General features: G+C 40.4%; 1 protein-coding gene across 1 annotated transcript in view; it reads right to left on the reverse strand.

The window, feature by feature from the left end:
• Nucleotides 1-16,171, reverse strand: part of PRRG1 (proline rich and Gla domain 1) — a 38,724-nt gene that overhangs the window by 13,738 nt on the left and 8,815 nt on the right. The window contains exon 2 of the mRNA XM_075774286.1: nt 5,460-5,509. Coding sequence (XP_075630401.1) covers nt 5,460-5,509 — 50 coding nt within the window. The remainder of the gene's footprint in view (nt 1-5,459; nt 5,510-16,171) is intronic.

The raw sequence follows: 16,171 nt of genomic DNA on the forward strand, positions 1-16,171 counted from the left end.
AAGAGTGCCCATATGTGGAGTCGCTGAAGAGTAGATAATGCACTATAAATCAAGCTTCCCCTCCTTCAGCAGATAAAACCTGGGGAATTTCATTTCACAGCTGGAATCTGTCCCTGAAAAGAGCAATGAGAAAAACTACAACAGCTTTGTACTGGATGCAGAGGGAAAAGAAATAAAAAGGAAAAAGCAGGTAGCTGAAAATACCCTGATTTAAAGCTTCTGGCTTTCAGAAACAATATACAAATATTTGTTTCTGCAGGCACTTTCCAATTTACCAAAGCAGCAAATTGAGAAAAAAGGTTTACAAGCTGCTATGTTATGAAATATTGCATTTGATACACATTGAGATGAGTTTCTAGGTAATAGTTTAGTTTTCCAAGAAGAGCTAAGCACACATTTATGCTTCAAAACGCATTGATGAAGAACAGAAAAACATTAAAATAATTCAATATTCAAGAATGGCCAATATATCTAAAAACCCCAACTTTTTTATTTAGCAATTCATATTCAGAAAGTCTCTCTCTTCTCTCACAATACAGTATACATCATAAAGACAAAAAAGCCTGCTGAGGAAAATAAACCACACCCCATCAGAATGTATCTGAAAATGATCTATGATTAGTCCAAACCAGGACCAGCTTTTGACCCTGCAAGGCTGGAAAATATGAAATATATTAACTTGTTTGTTTTGATTTGGCATTTTTAATGGTCTGCACACTCCCAGTGACTTTAAATCCTATTGAGAAGTCAATACAAATGTAGCAAGGAAACATCAAAACATACACTGATCAAAGCAATCTTGATGGAGATACTGATTGAAATACAGTGATTTAATGAGAATCAGTCGTTGCCTGATGAATCCTATAAAAAGAGATAATGAAACCATATTGCAGAAACTACTTTGACTTCTTAGTATTCCAGGACCATCATCACGTAGACATTCAGTTATAATGGCATAGGAGTGTGTAAAAAACCACTTTGGGTTGGCTCACCTAGCCAAGCTACAGCATGGTTGAATTCACTACAGCTGTTACTGTGGAGCTGAAGATAATGAGGGAAGAATTGCATGTGGCAAGAATAAAGTAATGAAGCAAGATAAAACTTACTTTTTCAGTTTGTTAAGGAGATTAAGTAGCAAATACAAGATAAAGGAGAAATCAAAATTATGATTATGGCATTACATAAGATAGCATTGTGGTTTAGACCCAGCTGGCAGCTAAGCACCATGCAGCCGCTCGCTCAACTCCCCGCCTAGTGGGATGGGGAGCAGAATCAGAAGAAAAAGGTAAAACTCATGGGTTGGGATAAGGACAGTTTACTAGTACAGCAAAATAAGAGGAAAATAAAAACACCACCACTAATAAAAGAATATACAAAGTAAGTGATACACAATGCAATTTGCTCACCGCCTGGAACCCGATGCCCACCCCATCCCTGAGCAGAGATCCTTCCTCCCCAGTCAGCTTCCCCCCTTTACATACTGAGCATGACGTCATATGGTATGGAATACCCCTTTGGCTAGTTTAGATCAGCTGTCCTGGCTGTGTCCCCTCCCAGCTTCCTGTGAAAATTAACTCCATCCCAGCCAAAAATCAGGACATTATCCACTCCTTATTCTATATCGTCTACGTCACGCCCAGATCCTACACTTTCCAATTAATCACCAGCACTTTTCCTGTCTTTTTTTTTTATATGTATATATACACACACATGCAGATATCATTCCCTTAGTCTATGGGCCATCCCTCTAAAATGTCCATTGAGATCATTTAGTCCATGACTTTGCGCTCCATCTCTCATAGCACTCTGTCAGGGCAGGAGCGATGGTGTGTGCTGTTGGACTGTTGCATGCTGCATCCGGAGCTCACAGCTGGTGTATCTGGTGCAGCTCATGCTCACAGTCTGCAGGTTGAAGATGTCCATTTCAAAGAAGTTGCTGGGTGCTGGTTGCTGAAGCCAGTTCTGGTTTCATCACCTCTGCACCTTGCTCGGTTTCATCAAAGTTCACCCTTCATCAATTTGGGTGATTCTTACTGTAATACCATTGATATGGCATACAGCAATCGTAGTAGCAATGGCATACAATGGCAGGGTTATTCATCATTCATCGTGCAATTTAATTTATTGGCTATTCTCACTCAAAATCAAATCCCCTTGAGGTACACATTGGACTTCCCCATCCTTCCGCATCACCCACCAAGTGCACCCAGACTGAGTTTTCAAATCTGTGACTGATAAATTAAATTAAAATTGTAAAACTTTACAGATCTGCTGCATTTATACTTTCTGGCTGTGTGTAAATAATGATTTGAGGTATAAGACAATGGAGAATACTGTCATTTAAAAATTAAATCCTTGGAGATGGATTGATTTGAACAAATTTTCTGTGGGGTCACAATGATAATTTTAATAATAATTTACATTTTGGTTTCATTGTGGTATTCTACAATTCTTATTTTCTGAGTGATAGTGAAAGGACATAACATATGCTGTGTTGGTTTGGGGAAATTTGTGGTTACTGAAAGCCAGCATTTCTTCACTGAATTAATTGCAGTGATTGCACAGGTATCCGCTACATCCTTATACTCCTGTGGATCTGACAAGGCAGGCCATCAGATCCACACAGTCCAATAAACCCAGTTGTCCCTTTCCTCCACCCGGCTGGAGGCAGAGCCCCTCTAGTCCTGGTCACCTCATTCATTACTCGTCAAAATGACTTTGAAGTCCCTCCAAGAGGATCATAAGTAAGATCAGGCCTTCCACTAGGTCTGGGGAACTGCCCATTGGAAACCGGAGCAGCATTTTTCCTGGCAGAATCCCCTTTTGTGATTGTTTTGCCTTGCAACTCGCATACTCATGTCTTAGGGTCAAGGTACCTTTTCCAATCCACTTCCTCATGTCCTCTCTGTGGTCACTCAGGGACGGGGATTGGGTGATTCCCTCTGGTCCTGCCTCTTCCTCCTGTTCTCTTGATGGTCCTGGTTCATCATCATCCCTTACGAAGCAGGCTGATTTTTTTGTGTATAGGGGTGACTTATACCAGCATAGGCTGGTTCTCTGCTTCAGCCCCAGCACCTGTCATCACGGTTTGAGTAGCTACAGTGCCTGTTGTCAGTCTGGTTTCCCTCTCTCCCCCTTGAAAGTGCTGCCTACTATTGAGCAGTGTTTGGTAGATAATGGCCAGGGCCCAGCACAGTGCAGTAAGTGTGCCTCTTTGGAACAGCCACAGCATTTTCCTTTCAAATATTCTATTACTTCATCAGGGTCCTGTAGTTTTTCGGGAGTGAAGTTCCAAACCATTGGGGTTGAGAAGTTCTCTAGGTATCTGCCCATATCCTTCCTCATGCCATGCGATTCATGACTATTCAGCCTCAGGGAAGATCTCTGGGAGGTATTTTTAAAACAGTTTTTTTAACCCTAAACAAGACCTGAAATACATTCAGGAGACATAGCAGTAGGAGCACACTGGCTTGAACATCCCAAGGGTATTCAAAATTCTCAAAAGCTGTTGTAACCAGCCTGAAGGAAAAAAGGGGACGTGAAAGAGCAGGAGAAAGTATCCCCCTCTCTTCCCCATTGATTGGGTGTGATTATTAAAAAATTCTGAGATGTCATCTGAGGCACAGGCATGACAGCAATGCCACATACAAATACCAGCTTAATCTCATGACCAGAAATGTTATCATAAGTCAATATTACACAGCACAGCAAAATGAGGATCCTGACCCCTCTCCCAGAGGTGATGAACAGTGCCACAGGGAATACATACAGCAAGTAAGGGTTTACGTAACACAACCATGTGAACAAACACACACCATTGTGACCAGCGACTATTTAACTAATATAATAAATGCATAGAATAAATTTGTTTTAACATGCTCTGGTCAGATCTGTCTTTATCTCAACCCTTTGAGCCCCATGTTGGGCACCAAAAAGAACTTTTGTGGTTTAGCCCCAGCCGGCAGCTGAGCACCATGCAGCCGCTCGCTCACTCCTCCCTCACCCAGTGAGATGGGGAGGAGAATCGGAAGAAAAAGGTAAAACTCATGGGTTGGGATAAGGACAGTTTACTAGGACAGCAAAGGAAGAGGAAAATAACAACGACAGTACTTATAAAAGTATATACAATGCAGGTGATACACAATGCAATTTGCTCACCGCCTGGAACCCGATGCCCACCCCATCCCTGAGCAGAGATCCTTCCTCCCCAGTCAGCTTCCCCCCTTATATGCTCAGCATGATGTCGTATGGTATGGAATAGCCCTTTGGCTGGTTTGGGTCACCTGTCCTGGCTGTGTCCTCTCCCAGCTTCTTGTGAAAATTAACTCTATCCTGGTTGAAAACCAGGACAGATAGACACAGAAACAAACAATCTAAAGTCTCTTCCTCTCTCCCAATTTTTGTAGAATATAGATGAAGATATGCAACCATCAAATTTAATACATGTTTATTTCTTCAGACATGCTTGTGCTTTGTGTGTAACTGTAATATGTCGCTTTTAGCAAGTTTTTATGCATCAGAAAGCCACAAAGAAAATCATTCCAAAGTCTTAGTTTCAGTTCCCATTATTGAAGAGTGTAATACGGTCAGATCACATCTATTGTACATTCTCTGGAAAGCCTCGGTGCTATCATAATAGCAAATAGATAACTCTAGCAAGGTGAAATTCAATCAGAATCAGAAAGAGACAAGCAAGGACATGAGAGGATAAATACATCTCAGGCTGCCAGCTGAAGCTGTCACAGGTAGAGAAAACAGGCTTCAGGTCTTTAGCGATAGAAGGAGCAGGGAGCAGCAGCATGGGAAAAGCATTCTGAGACACAGCAGTGTTGCCGAAGCAAAGCCCAGAGCATCCTGGACACCAAAACCAGCTCTGTTGAGACTATTGTTGAGACTTCCTTTTTCTGACTCCTTACCAACACCCAAGCAGATTAAAACCACCACTAAATAGTAGAAATAAATATATAATTTTTAATTTGAAGCTGCAGCTACTGATAAATTTGAATCTTTCTGTAGGTGATGTTAATAAAACTATTTGGTTTCCACAAGGCAGAAGGGAGAAAAATTATTTTATTTATAAAGCTTAATAAATGACTTCTGCTCTGAGGATCTCGAGTTACTGGGACAAGCTTAAGAACAGTTAAAACTAACATACTCAAGGCTGGAAATTCAGCTCTGTGGTTTTCATTCAGCAGCCAACTTTCAAAAGTCTACAAATGAGTCTGTGATGATTATTACGGTCTGCATATAATATCTCTGTCAGAACAGTAGTATGACTTCAGTTTAGTGTGGGCAAAGATCTGCATCATATGTAACGCCAAAACCAGTTCAATAGCAGAGGATATTTTTTGTGGAAACCGACTGGGATTTTAAGCAGAGGACAGTTTGGACGTGTGCTAATTCCCACTTCATAGGGAATAATAAAGAATGCGCACTCATTACTAAGTTAACAAACTTACCACTATCCATGATGATTACTGTCGAGGCAGGGAACTTGCAAATATCAAGCCTGTAAACCAAAGAAGAAACATCCTGTTGAGTTTGTGAATTATGATGAACTTGAAAAAGTTTCTCTTGATTGCCAAATACTGTTACAAATATATCAGCGCTGGAAACCCCATGACCAAGATTAATCCCTCTTTTGAGTTGTACCACTACTGCATGCAGACTAATTTCAGTAGTACAGGAAGACCACTAAAAATAAAAAAAGATAACTCTTGTGAAACGGTGAATGCTTTAACCTTTTTCAAAGCTTTCCATATTTAGAATATGCAAAAATGCTAATACAAAATAGAAGGTGTGTATCATTTTAAATGAATCTGCAACCTCTGTTTTCCCTAATTGAACTTGAAAGGTATTACTTTCTCCACTGTAATTACTTATACCTTATCTAAGACTTCAATTCACTCTGCAGAGACCATCAAGTCAACTCATTATCTTTAGTCTATGGATCAGATTTTTTGATATCAGAATGAACACATGCAAATTCATTCAGACTCTGCTGACTACTGATTAAAACAGGATGCCTGCATAAGGCATAAGGGCAGAACAAGACCTGTGATTTGGCAAAGGAACTTGCAATACATGTGAGGATCCCAACCTGCCCTACAAGAACTTACATGTACTTTATACCACATCTTGGAAAGAGAACAAGCAAGACATGCTCTCAGTCAAGAAAGTGCCTGAAGCTCATTGCACCCACCAGGCAGAAAGCCAACAAGAACTGCATCTGAAGGCAGCAAGAGTAGTTGAGGGACTGTTTTCAGTTTCTTGGAGTCCTTGTTAGTATAGGAAAAATTAAGAAAATAAAACCTTTCAGCAAAGTAGGAGAAAGGTGTAGCTGTCTAACCAAGTTGGTAGAACACCACGAGGTTAAAGTTTTTTTTACTAATAAACTACCCACTCCTAAAGGTTAGCATTAGTTCTACTTCAGAGGCCAGGTTACACATCAACATCTCATAGCAGACTAATGTTCTCACTCTCCATAAAACCAAATCCTCATAAGCAAACCTCTCCATAAAAAAAGTGATAACTATGCACAAAGGTTGGCCATAACCGCTGTAATAAAGAAAGAGGAAAAGGTTACACTTCCAGCATGGCTCGTCCAACACGGTAATTCATCATGCAAGAGCAGACCGCGGTACTTGTAAGGGCTGCTGCTGAAGCAAATGGAGCTCTATAAAGAAATCCCAGTTCACTAATGAAATTGTAGGATTCGGACAAGATGACATGTGGGATGTAGGAGTAAAGTGATTTTAAAGCAAGTTCATCAAATCTCTGTAAAGCCAAATAAATGTGAATACACAACAGACATTAAAGCACTCAAATCTCACTATCACTGTGTTTAGCTTTACATTACTAAGTATTGTAGGGTAACAGAAGTAGAGGGCTTAAAAAAATTCTTCAGAATATATACAACTTCTTTTAATAGCCTGAATTTTTCTTAGCAGACTATTCTATGCAAAGACAAAAATGACTTTTGCCACTTGCTTCTTGAATAAAATTAAAATTAGTGTCATTTTCCAGGTAGTCACGTTGTTACAACCCAAATATTTGTGCTGAAGAACTTGCCAAGCTTTTAACAATAAACAGGTCACAAAAAAAATTGGCTACTGGTGTAACTATTCATCTGTTACATCATGAGTTTCTTTTGTCATTTATTACCCGCCAGTTTCAGGTCGCTGCTTTTGCAACAGCCCCTCAAACAGGATTCAGAGCAACAGAAGAGCAAGACCCATGAGTGCTCACTCACTCTCTTGAGCCGCGGTAATATAGTGCATGAAATGCACCTTGCCAGGCTTCTCCTCTCTAATGGGGACATTTTTCTGCATTAAATTTCAGTTAGTCTTTAGTATTTCATCCTTTTAACAAGTAACTTGGGCATGGATTTCAACATTAAAAAAAAAAAAGGGCAAAACACACACATCCACATCCATGCTGAGTCACAACTAGATGGCTCTGCCTACTGGGAACTGTGGTGGAAACAAGAGGAAACATGCCTCTTCCCTGCTACAGGACATTTTTCCACCCAGAGCAGAGTGTGACACTGCCTAGGCGTGCAGTGCTGCCTTGGCACCTGGCAGTAGGTGCTTGGTATGTCACGATCTTTGGGAACGAACATACTGACATACAGATTGGGAAATTGGGGAAAATGTGGAAAAAGAGAGAAAAACAGTAAAAAAATCCCACTTTTGATTTTCTTCAGTGGAAATTGATGCACGTATATTATAAGCTAGTGATATAGATTTGCTGAATTGGCAGCAAAACACAAATTAATTATCTTTTCACCCCTTCTTCATTACCAAAGGAACCAGTGTGCCCTTCTCTAGGAAATATCAAATACAGCTTTCCAGCAGCTGTGGTGCAGAAACTTCCCTTCAACAATCTACATTAGATTCTTACAGCAATTACAAGTATTTTGAGCTCCCTGGAAGTAATTATGTCCATTTTCCTACAAATATGTCTCTCTCATGCTCCCCTGCCTTCCCTCTCCACGTCTCCCCAAACTTGTTCATTTCCAAGCTCCCACAAAAAATGGCTAGTTTCCTGCTATGACACCCAAATACCTGCTGGGCAAGAGGCTGATTGAGGGCACGGGCAATGGTTGCTCTGCCACTACACGGACATTACACTCATAGAACAGACGCTCCCAATGCGGAGGAACCGCTTGCGTCTTTGCCCTCTAATTAACTGCCCCGTCCCCTTAAGGGAAAGAGCTTAATTATATTTTGATCCTCTACTCTCTGACAGCCTTGGTTCTGTTTGACTAAATAGTTCAAAGGTTGTTTGGAAGATGGGACCGAACACAGACAATCAATCTTTTTTACCTTCATCATCCAGCTAATAAAACTGAAGAGGGCTGGCAACACTACAGGAACATCTTGACTTGCTACTGACTCATTTATTCCTCTACTCAACTCTTTATTTAGTTTCCTGCATTTAAGTCTTCATGAACCTTACTGAAGGCTAGGATGGCCCTATGGTGCCAGCGCAATGTTTTTCATATATATACACAAATGTAAGGAAAAAAACCAAAACCACCACACCATCCCACAGACAGTATCTTACTAATAACACCACTGTTTACTGTTTCAGGAATCCCTCTTCCAACTATCTTCTATATATTATCCCCTCCACAACCTCCAAGAGGTTATACATCACCTTAGGTTTGCTTGTGGAAAAAGCAACAACAGGCTGGATGCACAGATAGCACTATAGCCAAGCTCAGGGTCAAATTCTGAGTTCAACAGCGAGCTGATGCACCTGACCAACAACTGATCTTTTCTGACTGCCTACTTCGCTGTCAGTATAACGATAAAGAACAAAACAAAACTAAAACAATCAACCATCCACTTCCAGTAGAAAATATAATGACTCAATGGGAAATACAATGAGTTCTAAAGCATATGAGACAGCACAGGAGACATACCAACAGGGCCCATGCTATTTACCAGCAGTACTGTGCTTACCAAAGGGCTGTAGCATCTTGCTGAGCAGAAACATTTTGCATGAAAGTTTAAGATGCTAATATTGAAGTAACAAACCAAGCTGTACATTTCTTTTCACAACTAACCTAAATATTTTTCCTCAATCCTGAAAGTGCCCACACCTCATATACACTACGTATAAACACAGAGTATTTTTATATACATTTCCAAAGCAAGTAATCATATTCTAGCAGTGCCGTGTGGCCCTTAAATTGGGAGACTAACTAATTTTGGCATTAAAAGTTGTTGGCTCAAGGCAATATTTTTGCAAGATTTTGTTGCGTTTGTTAACAACCATATTCTGTTAGCAGGTACATCTCTTCTGGCTACATTTCCTGACTATAAGTTTAATTGAAACTTGTGTGCAGCGCATACCATTAAAGGACAGAGGATCTGATAGAGGGCACACAAGTCCAAACTGCCTTCACTGTTCTTGCTCACTGACTGTCATGTATTCTAAGAGGACACAACATTGAGAACAAAGCGTGTCCTTAGGGAAGGGATTACAAAGAGAAGGGAAAATAAGGATAATGTAAAGCAATAGCAGTATTTTCCCTCACTCAGTTTCGTTACCAGGGGCTTTGAGCACTGCAAGGCCAGCATGTTCCCCTCACCGCCGGGGAGGGATGTGCACTACAGTACCCAGGTAGGGAAGAGGCTTTTTTCATACTGCAATACAACTCTAACAGGGGGTATAGCTGTTTATTTTAGTTTTGTAATCTGTACAATTACTGAGACTACCGGGATGCAATTAACCAGACGCCACATAGAGCTATACAATTTTTAAAAATTATAAATATTTAGGTTCTTCTGGAGCTTTTTATGAAAGTAGGTACATTCAAGGGGCACTGCTTGCTAAAACATCAGTAGATATTCAGTCTAAAAATAAACACCCCTTTTCTAGTCCCCGGCCCCAAACCAGGTGCAATGTAACGACTGAAACACTTCTGTGGGAGGTTTATTTAGAAGTAAAATTAAAACATTAAATAATTACACAGGAAGACAGATGATAATAATCTGATTTCCATTTACTGAAAATGTGTTGCATGCCTACCTAAAAATCCCAGTCTTACCACACTTGGCTTTTACATCGTTGCAAAAAATATCACAGAATACTACAATTTTACTTCTAACAATCTGTTTCAAAAGAACTTTTTTCCCCAGGAAAAGTGCATACAAGGACTTACATGGATTCAAACACTGGAGAAATATGTCGACTTTCCTCTGAACAGGAAGTCCACAGTTTAAGGATATGGGAGAAGCTTGCATTTATTAAGTTTGGTTTGTTTGCAACGGCAAGGTTAGCCAGGGAATTTGGGTGGGAATAAAGAGGGATGGAAAACTTTGGGAACTGCTCTATCAGACAAGGATAGAGCAGATTTGTTCCACCTCAGACTACGTGGGACAGAGATAAGAATGAAACAGTGAACTGAAAAAAAAAAAACCAAACCCACCCTCTGCTTTGTAGATGCTATCCAAACACACTATTTAATGCATTATCATTAATTTTGATTACATAGTGATCTGGTCTGTGGTCTCAGGTCCCTAAGAGAAACCTGTACTTAGTGGATTGCCATTACATCTTAAAACCAATAAAATATATCATCACTCACAGAACTAGCAAGCTGAGTACAACTCGAACACCGCCCTCTTAGCAGAGAGAAGGTGGATTCTCATGACTGCACCTGGACAAGCCTTCAGCTGGCTGAGACTGAAAGCTAAGCTTCTGCCTTGACTTCATTACCCCTTCTTTATGTTACATGGCCATTTTTGTTGTTTTAAAGCTGAGACAATATTCTGGCTGGTATTCTCTGGTTGCTTCCAGGCTCCTCCAGTTCAAAGGGAGAATTGCTGTAAATCAAGACATCTCTTCCTTCCCCTCCCCTTCAAAATCAAACAAGAACATTCTCCTGATATATATGTTTTGGCGAGTAGAACATCTGTGAGGAAAAGTAACATCACTCTCCCCTGGGCAAGGGAGAATTTTGGTGGGTTTCATTGGTCTCAGGCTCATGAGGATCATCTGGGGCAGTTCCTGGGAGGCATAACTGAACACTTAGGTAACTGTATTGAACCCAGAACTGCACTAATCCTCAAGAGACAATGCCCTTCTGAGCAGCCTACATAGTGGCATTTCAGACACCTCAGTCTTCTGTAAGCTACTGTCAAAGACGTTGCTTTAGGTTAGACACTATCACTATGCTTTGGGAATGCAAATTTGGAGTATTTAAATTGATAATCCATTTAAGGTTGACATAACAATACACAATTCCTTTCCTTTTTCAAGTGGGAAGAGTGAACATTTAAATAAAGCTTTTACAGTAGGATGTGTTTTTATGCTGATTTTGTTTGGAAACAAAACTAATGATACTGTGCTACTTATCCATTCTACTTTCTGTTCCCCAGCTCGATACCTTTTAACTGAATCTGACACTGAGATTTCTTCCTCTGTGCTCATAAGTTTTTCACAAAAAACAATGACTAAGAAGAACAGAGAAAACCCGTTAATATTCTCACTGCAGTAAAGATGGGGTTTACCAATTGCGGCAGTATCTCAGGAAGCATGGTGCCTTTGGTGGCTGTAAATCCATAACCCATTATCACCAGCAGAAAGTAGGTAGTCAGCAAGTATACATCACGCTCAGGACCAGCCACAGCCTGTACAGACCTTTGCAAGCTGTTAAGTCAAAAGAAGTTGAAGAGCTGAGAATAGGGAAAGAGCATAGTAGCCAGCACATAAGAGGTGTCTGAGAAAAATGTGGTGATTTCAGTTAGTGACCAAGTCACAAGAATAAGCAAGTTACAAAACAGAGAACTCAGATTATTAAAGTAGGAAAGGGAAAAAGGTAACAGAGACAGGAAAACAGCTTCATTATAGCTCACTGACCTAATTACTGTTTAAGTGTCAGCTTCCAAATCAAACACAAATTGTCAGCTACTTTGATATTATCTGTTCTCACTTAGGCTTGAATAGCTGGACTCTTTAACTGAAGCAAGTAGAGTGGTCATGAATAATAACCTCTAAGTGCTGTATATTTATCCCTATCCATGACTATACTCACATTAGCCAGGAATGCAGTGCAACAGGAGCGAATCTGAAGAACAAAACAGTTGGTGCTGAGGACCCAACATTAACACAACATGCATTTGTTGAGAATTTTACTTTGGGGTAGCTCTAACTGGGTTTTGTGAGCTGAACACTGTGCAGTAATGGGACTGCAGTAGGTATGCTCTTGGAGTGTATCTTCTGATTTACTTTTATCCAAAAGCAATTCACTCTGAGTGCTTTGAAATGATTCTACAACACAAACCAAAGCACAGTAGGTGGTGACAATTGGGATGTTTGCTTCCAAAGCACACTCCTGATCTGAACCAAAATGCTACTGCAGATACACCCAATGCATGCTGTATGACTATGCTCAAAGTAGTAAGAAGCTGTGAGGAAGGAAGCCCTAGATAAACAATTCCTCAGCAAAGAACTGAAGTTTGTAAAGGGGCGACAGTGAATGTCTGGCAAAACTTCCTGTGGAGATACAAAATTACTTTGATAAACAAATTGAGAAAACCAGAGATAAACGTGAGGCTCTCCCTCAAACAAGAAAGTAAGTGCTGGGAAGCTAGTTAGGAGGAATATCTCCCAGCCAGAATCTGCTGGGGGCATCACCCACAAATGCTAGACTGACTCACAGTATTGTTTGGAGGAAAAAATAAAAAAACCCACAAAGAAACCCAGCCAGAGACAAAAACCCTCACCACAGTGAGATTTCTGAAGCAGTACGTGTTGGACTTGGCAGTGCTAGGTTGATGGTTGGACTTGTTCTTAAAGGTGTCTTCCAACCAAAACGATTCTGTGATTCTATGTGCTTCTCTCTTTTCTTTAAATGCTGTGTTCTCACTGTGGAAATTAAACACTACTAATACATAGGATACCATGAGGGCCCAATGTAAGAGCTAAAAACCTAAAATATGAGAGTGTTTGCTCAGAAACACTAGGGAAAAAAAACCCCACCATATACAGCTAATCTGGGAACTAGGAGACAACCTAGCCACCCCTCACCTCCCTCAAAAAAAAAAAAATCCACGAAAAAAAAAAAGCACATTCCATCCCCAAGAGTGGAAACTTGCAATTACAAAATTAATATCCAGTTTATGATCACCGTTATCAGAATTTTCAATAACTATCTCTCAAAAGTTTGTTACCAGCTTCTAAACTAATAAAGTAACACACAAAGTCAATACACAATAAGCCAGGGAAACTACATTATGATCCTTCTGTCTTGCATTTAGAGGTGACTAAAGTTTTAAACAATGTATTGATAAATTCTTATGTTATACTAGTAAAGTGACAGCTGCTTATTGAATAGCTATCATGTATTTTTTAAAAATATTATAGTAAGAGAAAATAATCAATGAACCTGCTACCTCTTTTCAAGAAAAAAAAAAAAATCACATTAACTGTAGCAGAATTGCTGCAGACTGTTTTTATAGCATGTTTTCACTCACAGCCTCCCTAGATTAGAAGCAGCTTTGAATGTGCACTCATTTAATTTCCCCCCCCTATTTTGTCCCTGTTTTCATACAAATGAAATGTTTGCATACGTTTTGTAAATTACGAACAAGCCAACTTTCATTTTGCAGTTCAGACCATCTCCTGATGCTTTACAGACAACAAACTGCGGAACATTACTCAGAAGCTCTCAACTCCAGTTGAAAACTGGATTGTATATGGATTAAAAATTACATGCTCCTCTTACAAAATGAAGAAAAAAAAAGAAAAAAATCCTTCGTGTTTAAATAATCACTGTATACTCAGTTTAGAGAAGGCAGACATTCAGCTGATCTAAGCATAACACACAGTCCGTTCGAATAAGTTGGTCTTTTGGCTATATACCTGTGACCAGAGAAGATAAACACATTACAGCTAACCATTATTTCTCACAACACACGAAACAGGAGGGTACCCACTGACCTAAGCTGACATAGATGTATTAAATCAAAGGACCTGAATTTTCACATATTGCCTAAGTTATGGAACTTGCTGCCATAAGATGCTGTTCAGGACAAAAGTAGAAATGGGTTTAAAAAACAGAAAGGAAATCAATAAATGAGGGAGAGATTTAGTGATTACTATAACACAATTCTCCAGACGTATCCTCTATCCCACGAAGTTTCCCATCTACTGATAACAAGGACTTTACTTGGGAAGGCTCACTCTGTCCATGCTCTGCTCTAAGACTCTTCCCATAGGATCTCAATGCCAAGCACAACTACAGGCTGGGTGGAGACTGGATTGAGAGCAGCCCTGAGGAGAACACCCTTGGGGGTGTTCATGGATGAGAAGCTCAACATGAGCCAGCAACATGCACTCATAGCCCACAAAGCCAACCATGTCCTGGGCTGCATCAAAAGAAGCATGAGCAGCAGGTTGAGGGAGGTGATTCTGCCCCTCTACTCTACTCTCATGAGACCCCATGTGGAGTACTGCATCCAGCTCTGGGATCCCCAATACAAGAAAGACATGGAGCTGTTGGAGCAGGTCCAGAGGAGGGCCACGAAGATCATCAGAGGGCTGGAGCACCTCTCCTGTGAGGACAGGCTGAGGGAGTTGGGATTGTTCAGCCTGGAGAAGAGAAGGTTCTGGGGAGACCTTACAGCAGCCTTCCAGTACCTGAAGGGGGGCTACAGGAAAGATGGAGAGGGACTGTTTACAAGGGCAAGGAGTGACAGGACAAGGGGTAATGGCCTTAACCTGAAGGAGGGTAGATTTAGATTAGATATTGGGAAGAAATTCTTTACTGTGAGGGTGGTGAGGCACTGGAACAGGTTGCCCAGAGAAGCTGTGGATGCCCCATCCCTGGAAGTGTTCAAGGCCAGGTTGGATGGGGCTTTGGGCAGCCTGGTCTAGTGGAGGGTGTCCCTGCCCATGGCAGGGGGGTTGGAACTAGGTGATCTTTGAGGTCCCTTCCAACCCAAACCATTCTAAGATTCTATGATCTCCTGCCAGCTGCTGGCACAACATACCATGCCAGGCTGACTTTTTTGCTGATCCAGTGTAGCAGTTCTTATTCACATCCTCCAGAATGCTAAAATGGCCTACCATTTACCTTCCAACAAACTTCACGTTACTAATACCTAGTTTAAAGTGTTCTACAGCTTGTGGCCACACATAACTTCTCAAACACTTCAACCATTTGTTAAAGTTCAGGAGCCAGTTAACTTTCAGATTTTAGTATTACACATTTTCAAAAAACTATGTATTATTACATACACACAAGAGACACTACATATACCTTTTATTGGTAACTACTGGCTATGAAAGGAAGCAAGCAGTCCAGTGCCCAGTAAGGAATGAGCAACTATATCCATTTCCTCTCCAAAGGGGTTTAAAACTAGATTAGGACCAAGGGAGTAAATACCAGCACAAAATAGAAACTGAGTTGATAGATGGCAAGTGGTCTCTTTAATGGATCCTACTCACTATCTACAATCTCCCTTTTTCATTTGGCTCTGGGTCTCCCATCTGCCCCCAAATCAACACATCAAAACATTCAGGATAAGCAGAAAGCAGATAACAGTGCTGTCTGCCTTTTAAAAGCATTTACAGGTCAGGTAGGAGAGAAAAGGAAAAAAAAAAAAAGAAAAAAGAACATTACTTTTACTTCTGATTATACCTCTCCAGGCATGAGAGAGAAGCATCAACCAACAGAACCTGGGCACAGTCCATTCACAAGAACATAGTTTCATTGCAGGTATAGTGTTCGTCCACTTCAGAAAAGGTCACAAGATCGAGGCTAAAAATGTATCATTTTTCCTACTTTGAAACTCTTATAGATACTTTCTTCCCCAAAACGTCTTGAAAAGCAAAACCATGACCCAAATGTCACAAATAATACCTTTAAGGACTTTCCAATAACACAAACTAGCCGTAGAAAATTCAGCCTCCAACTGTATCAGTCTGTACCCAATATTCAAGTCTTTTTTTTTCCCCAAAAAAAAGCAACCTGACAATTCTGTACATTTGAAAAAGATTACCCTCAAGTCACTGAAGTGTTTCCTGAAATTGTTACAATATTGTGAAGGGTAAAGAGCAATAGCTATTTTTAAAAAGCAGTTTCCCTCTAAACTACCAGTATTTTTTGAGCAGGTATTAAAAGAAAGGAAAATAGAAAAATTCTAGATGTCAG

Source organism: Balearica regulorum, chromosome 1 (assembly GCF_011004875.1).
Source record: "Balearica regulorum gibbericeps isolate bBalReg1 chromosome 1, bBalReg1.pri, whole genome shotgun sequence".
Taxonomy (NCBI): Eukaryota; Metazoa; Chordata; class Aves; order Gruiformes; family Gruidae; genus Balearica; species Balearica regulorum.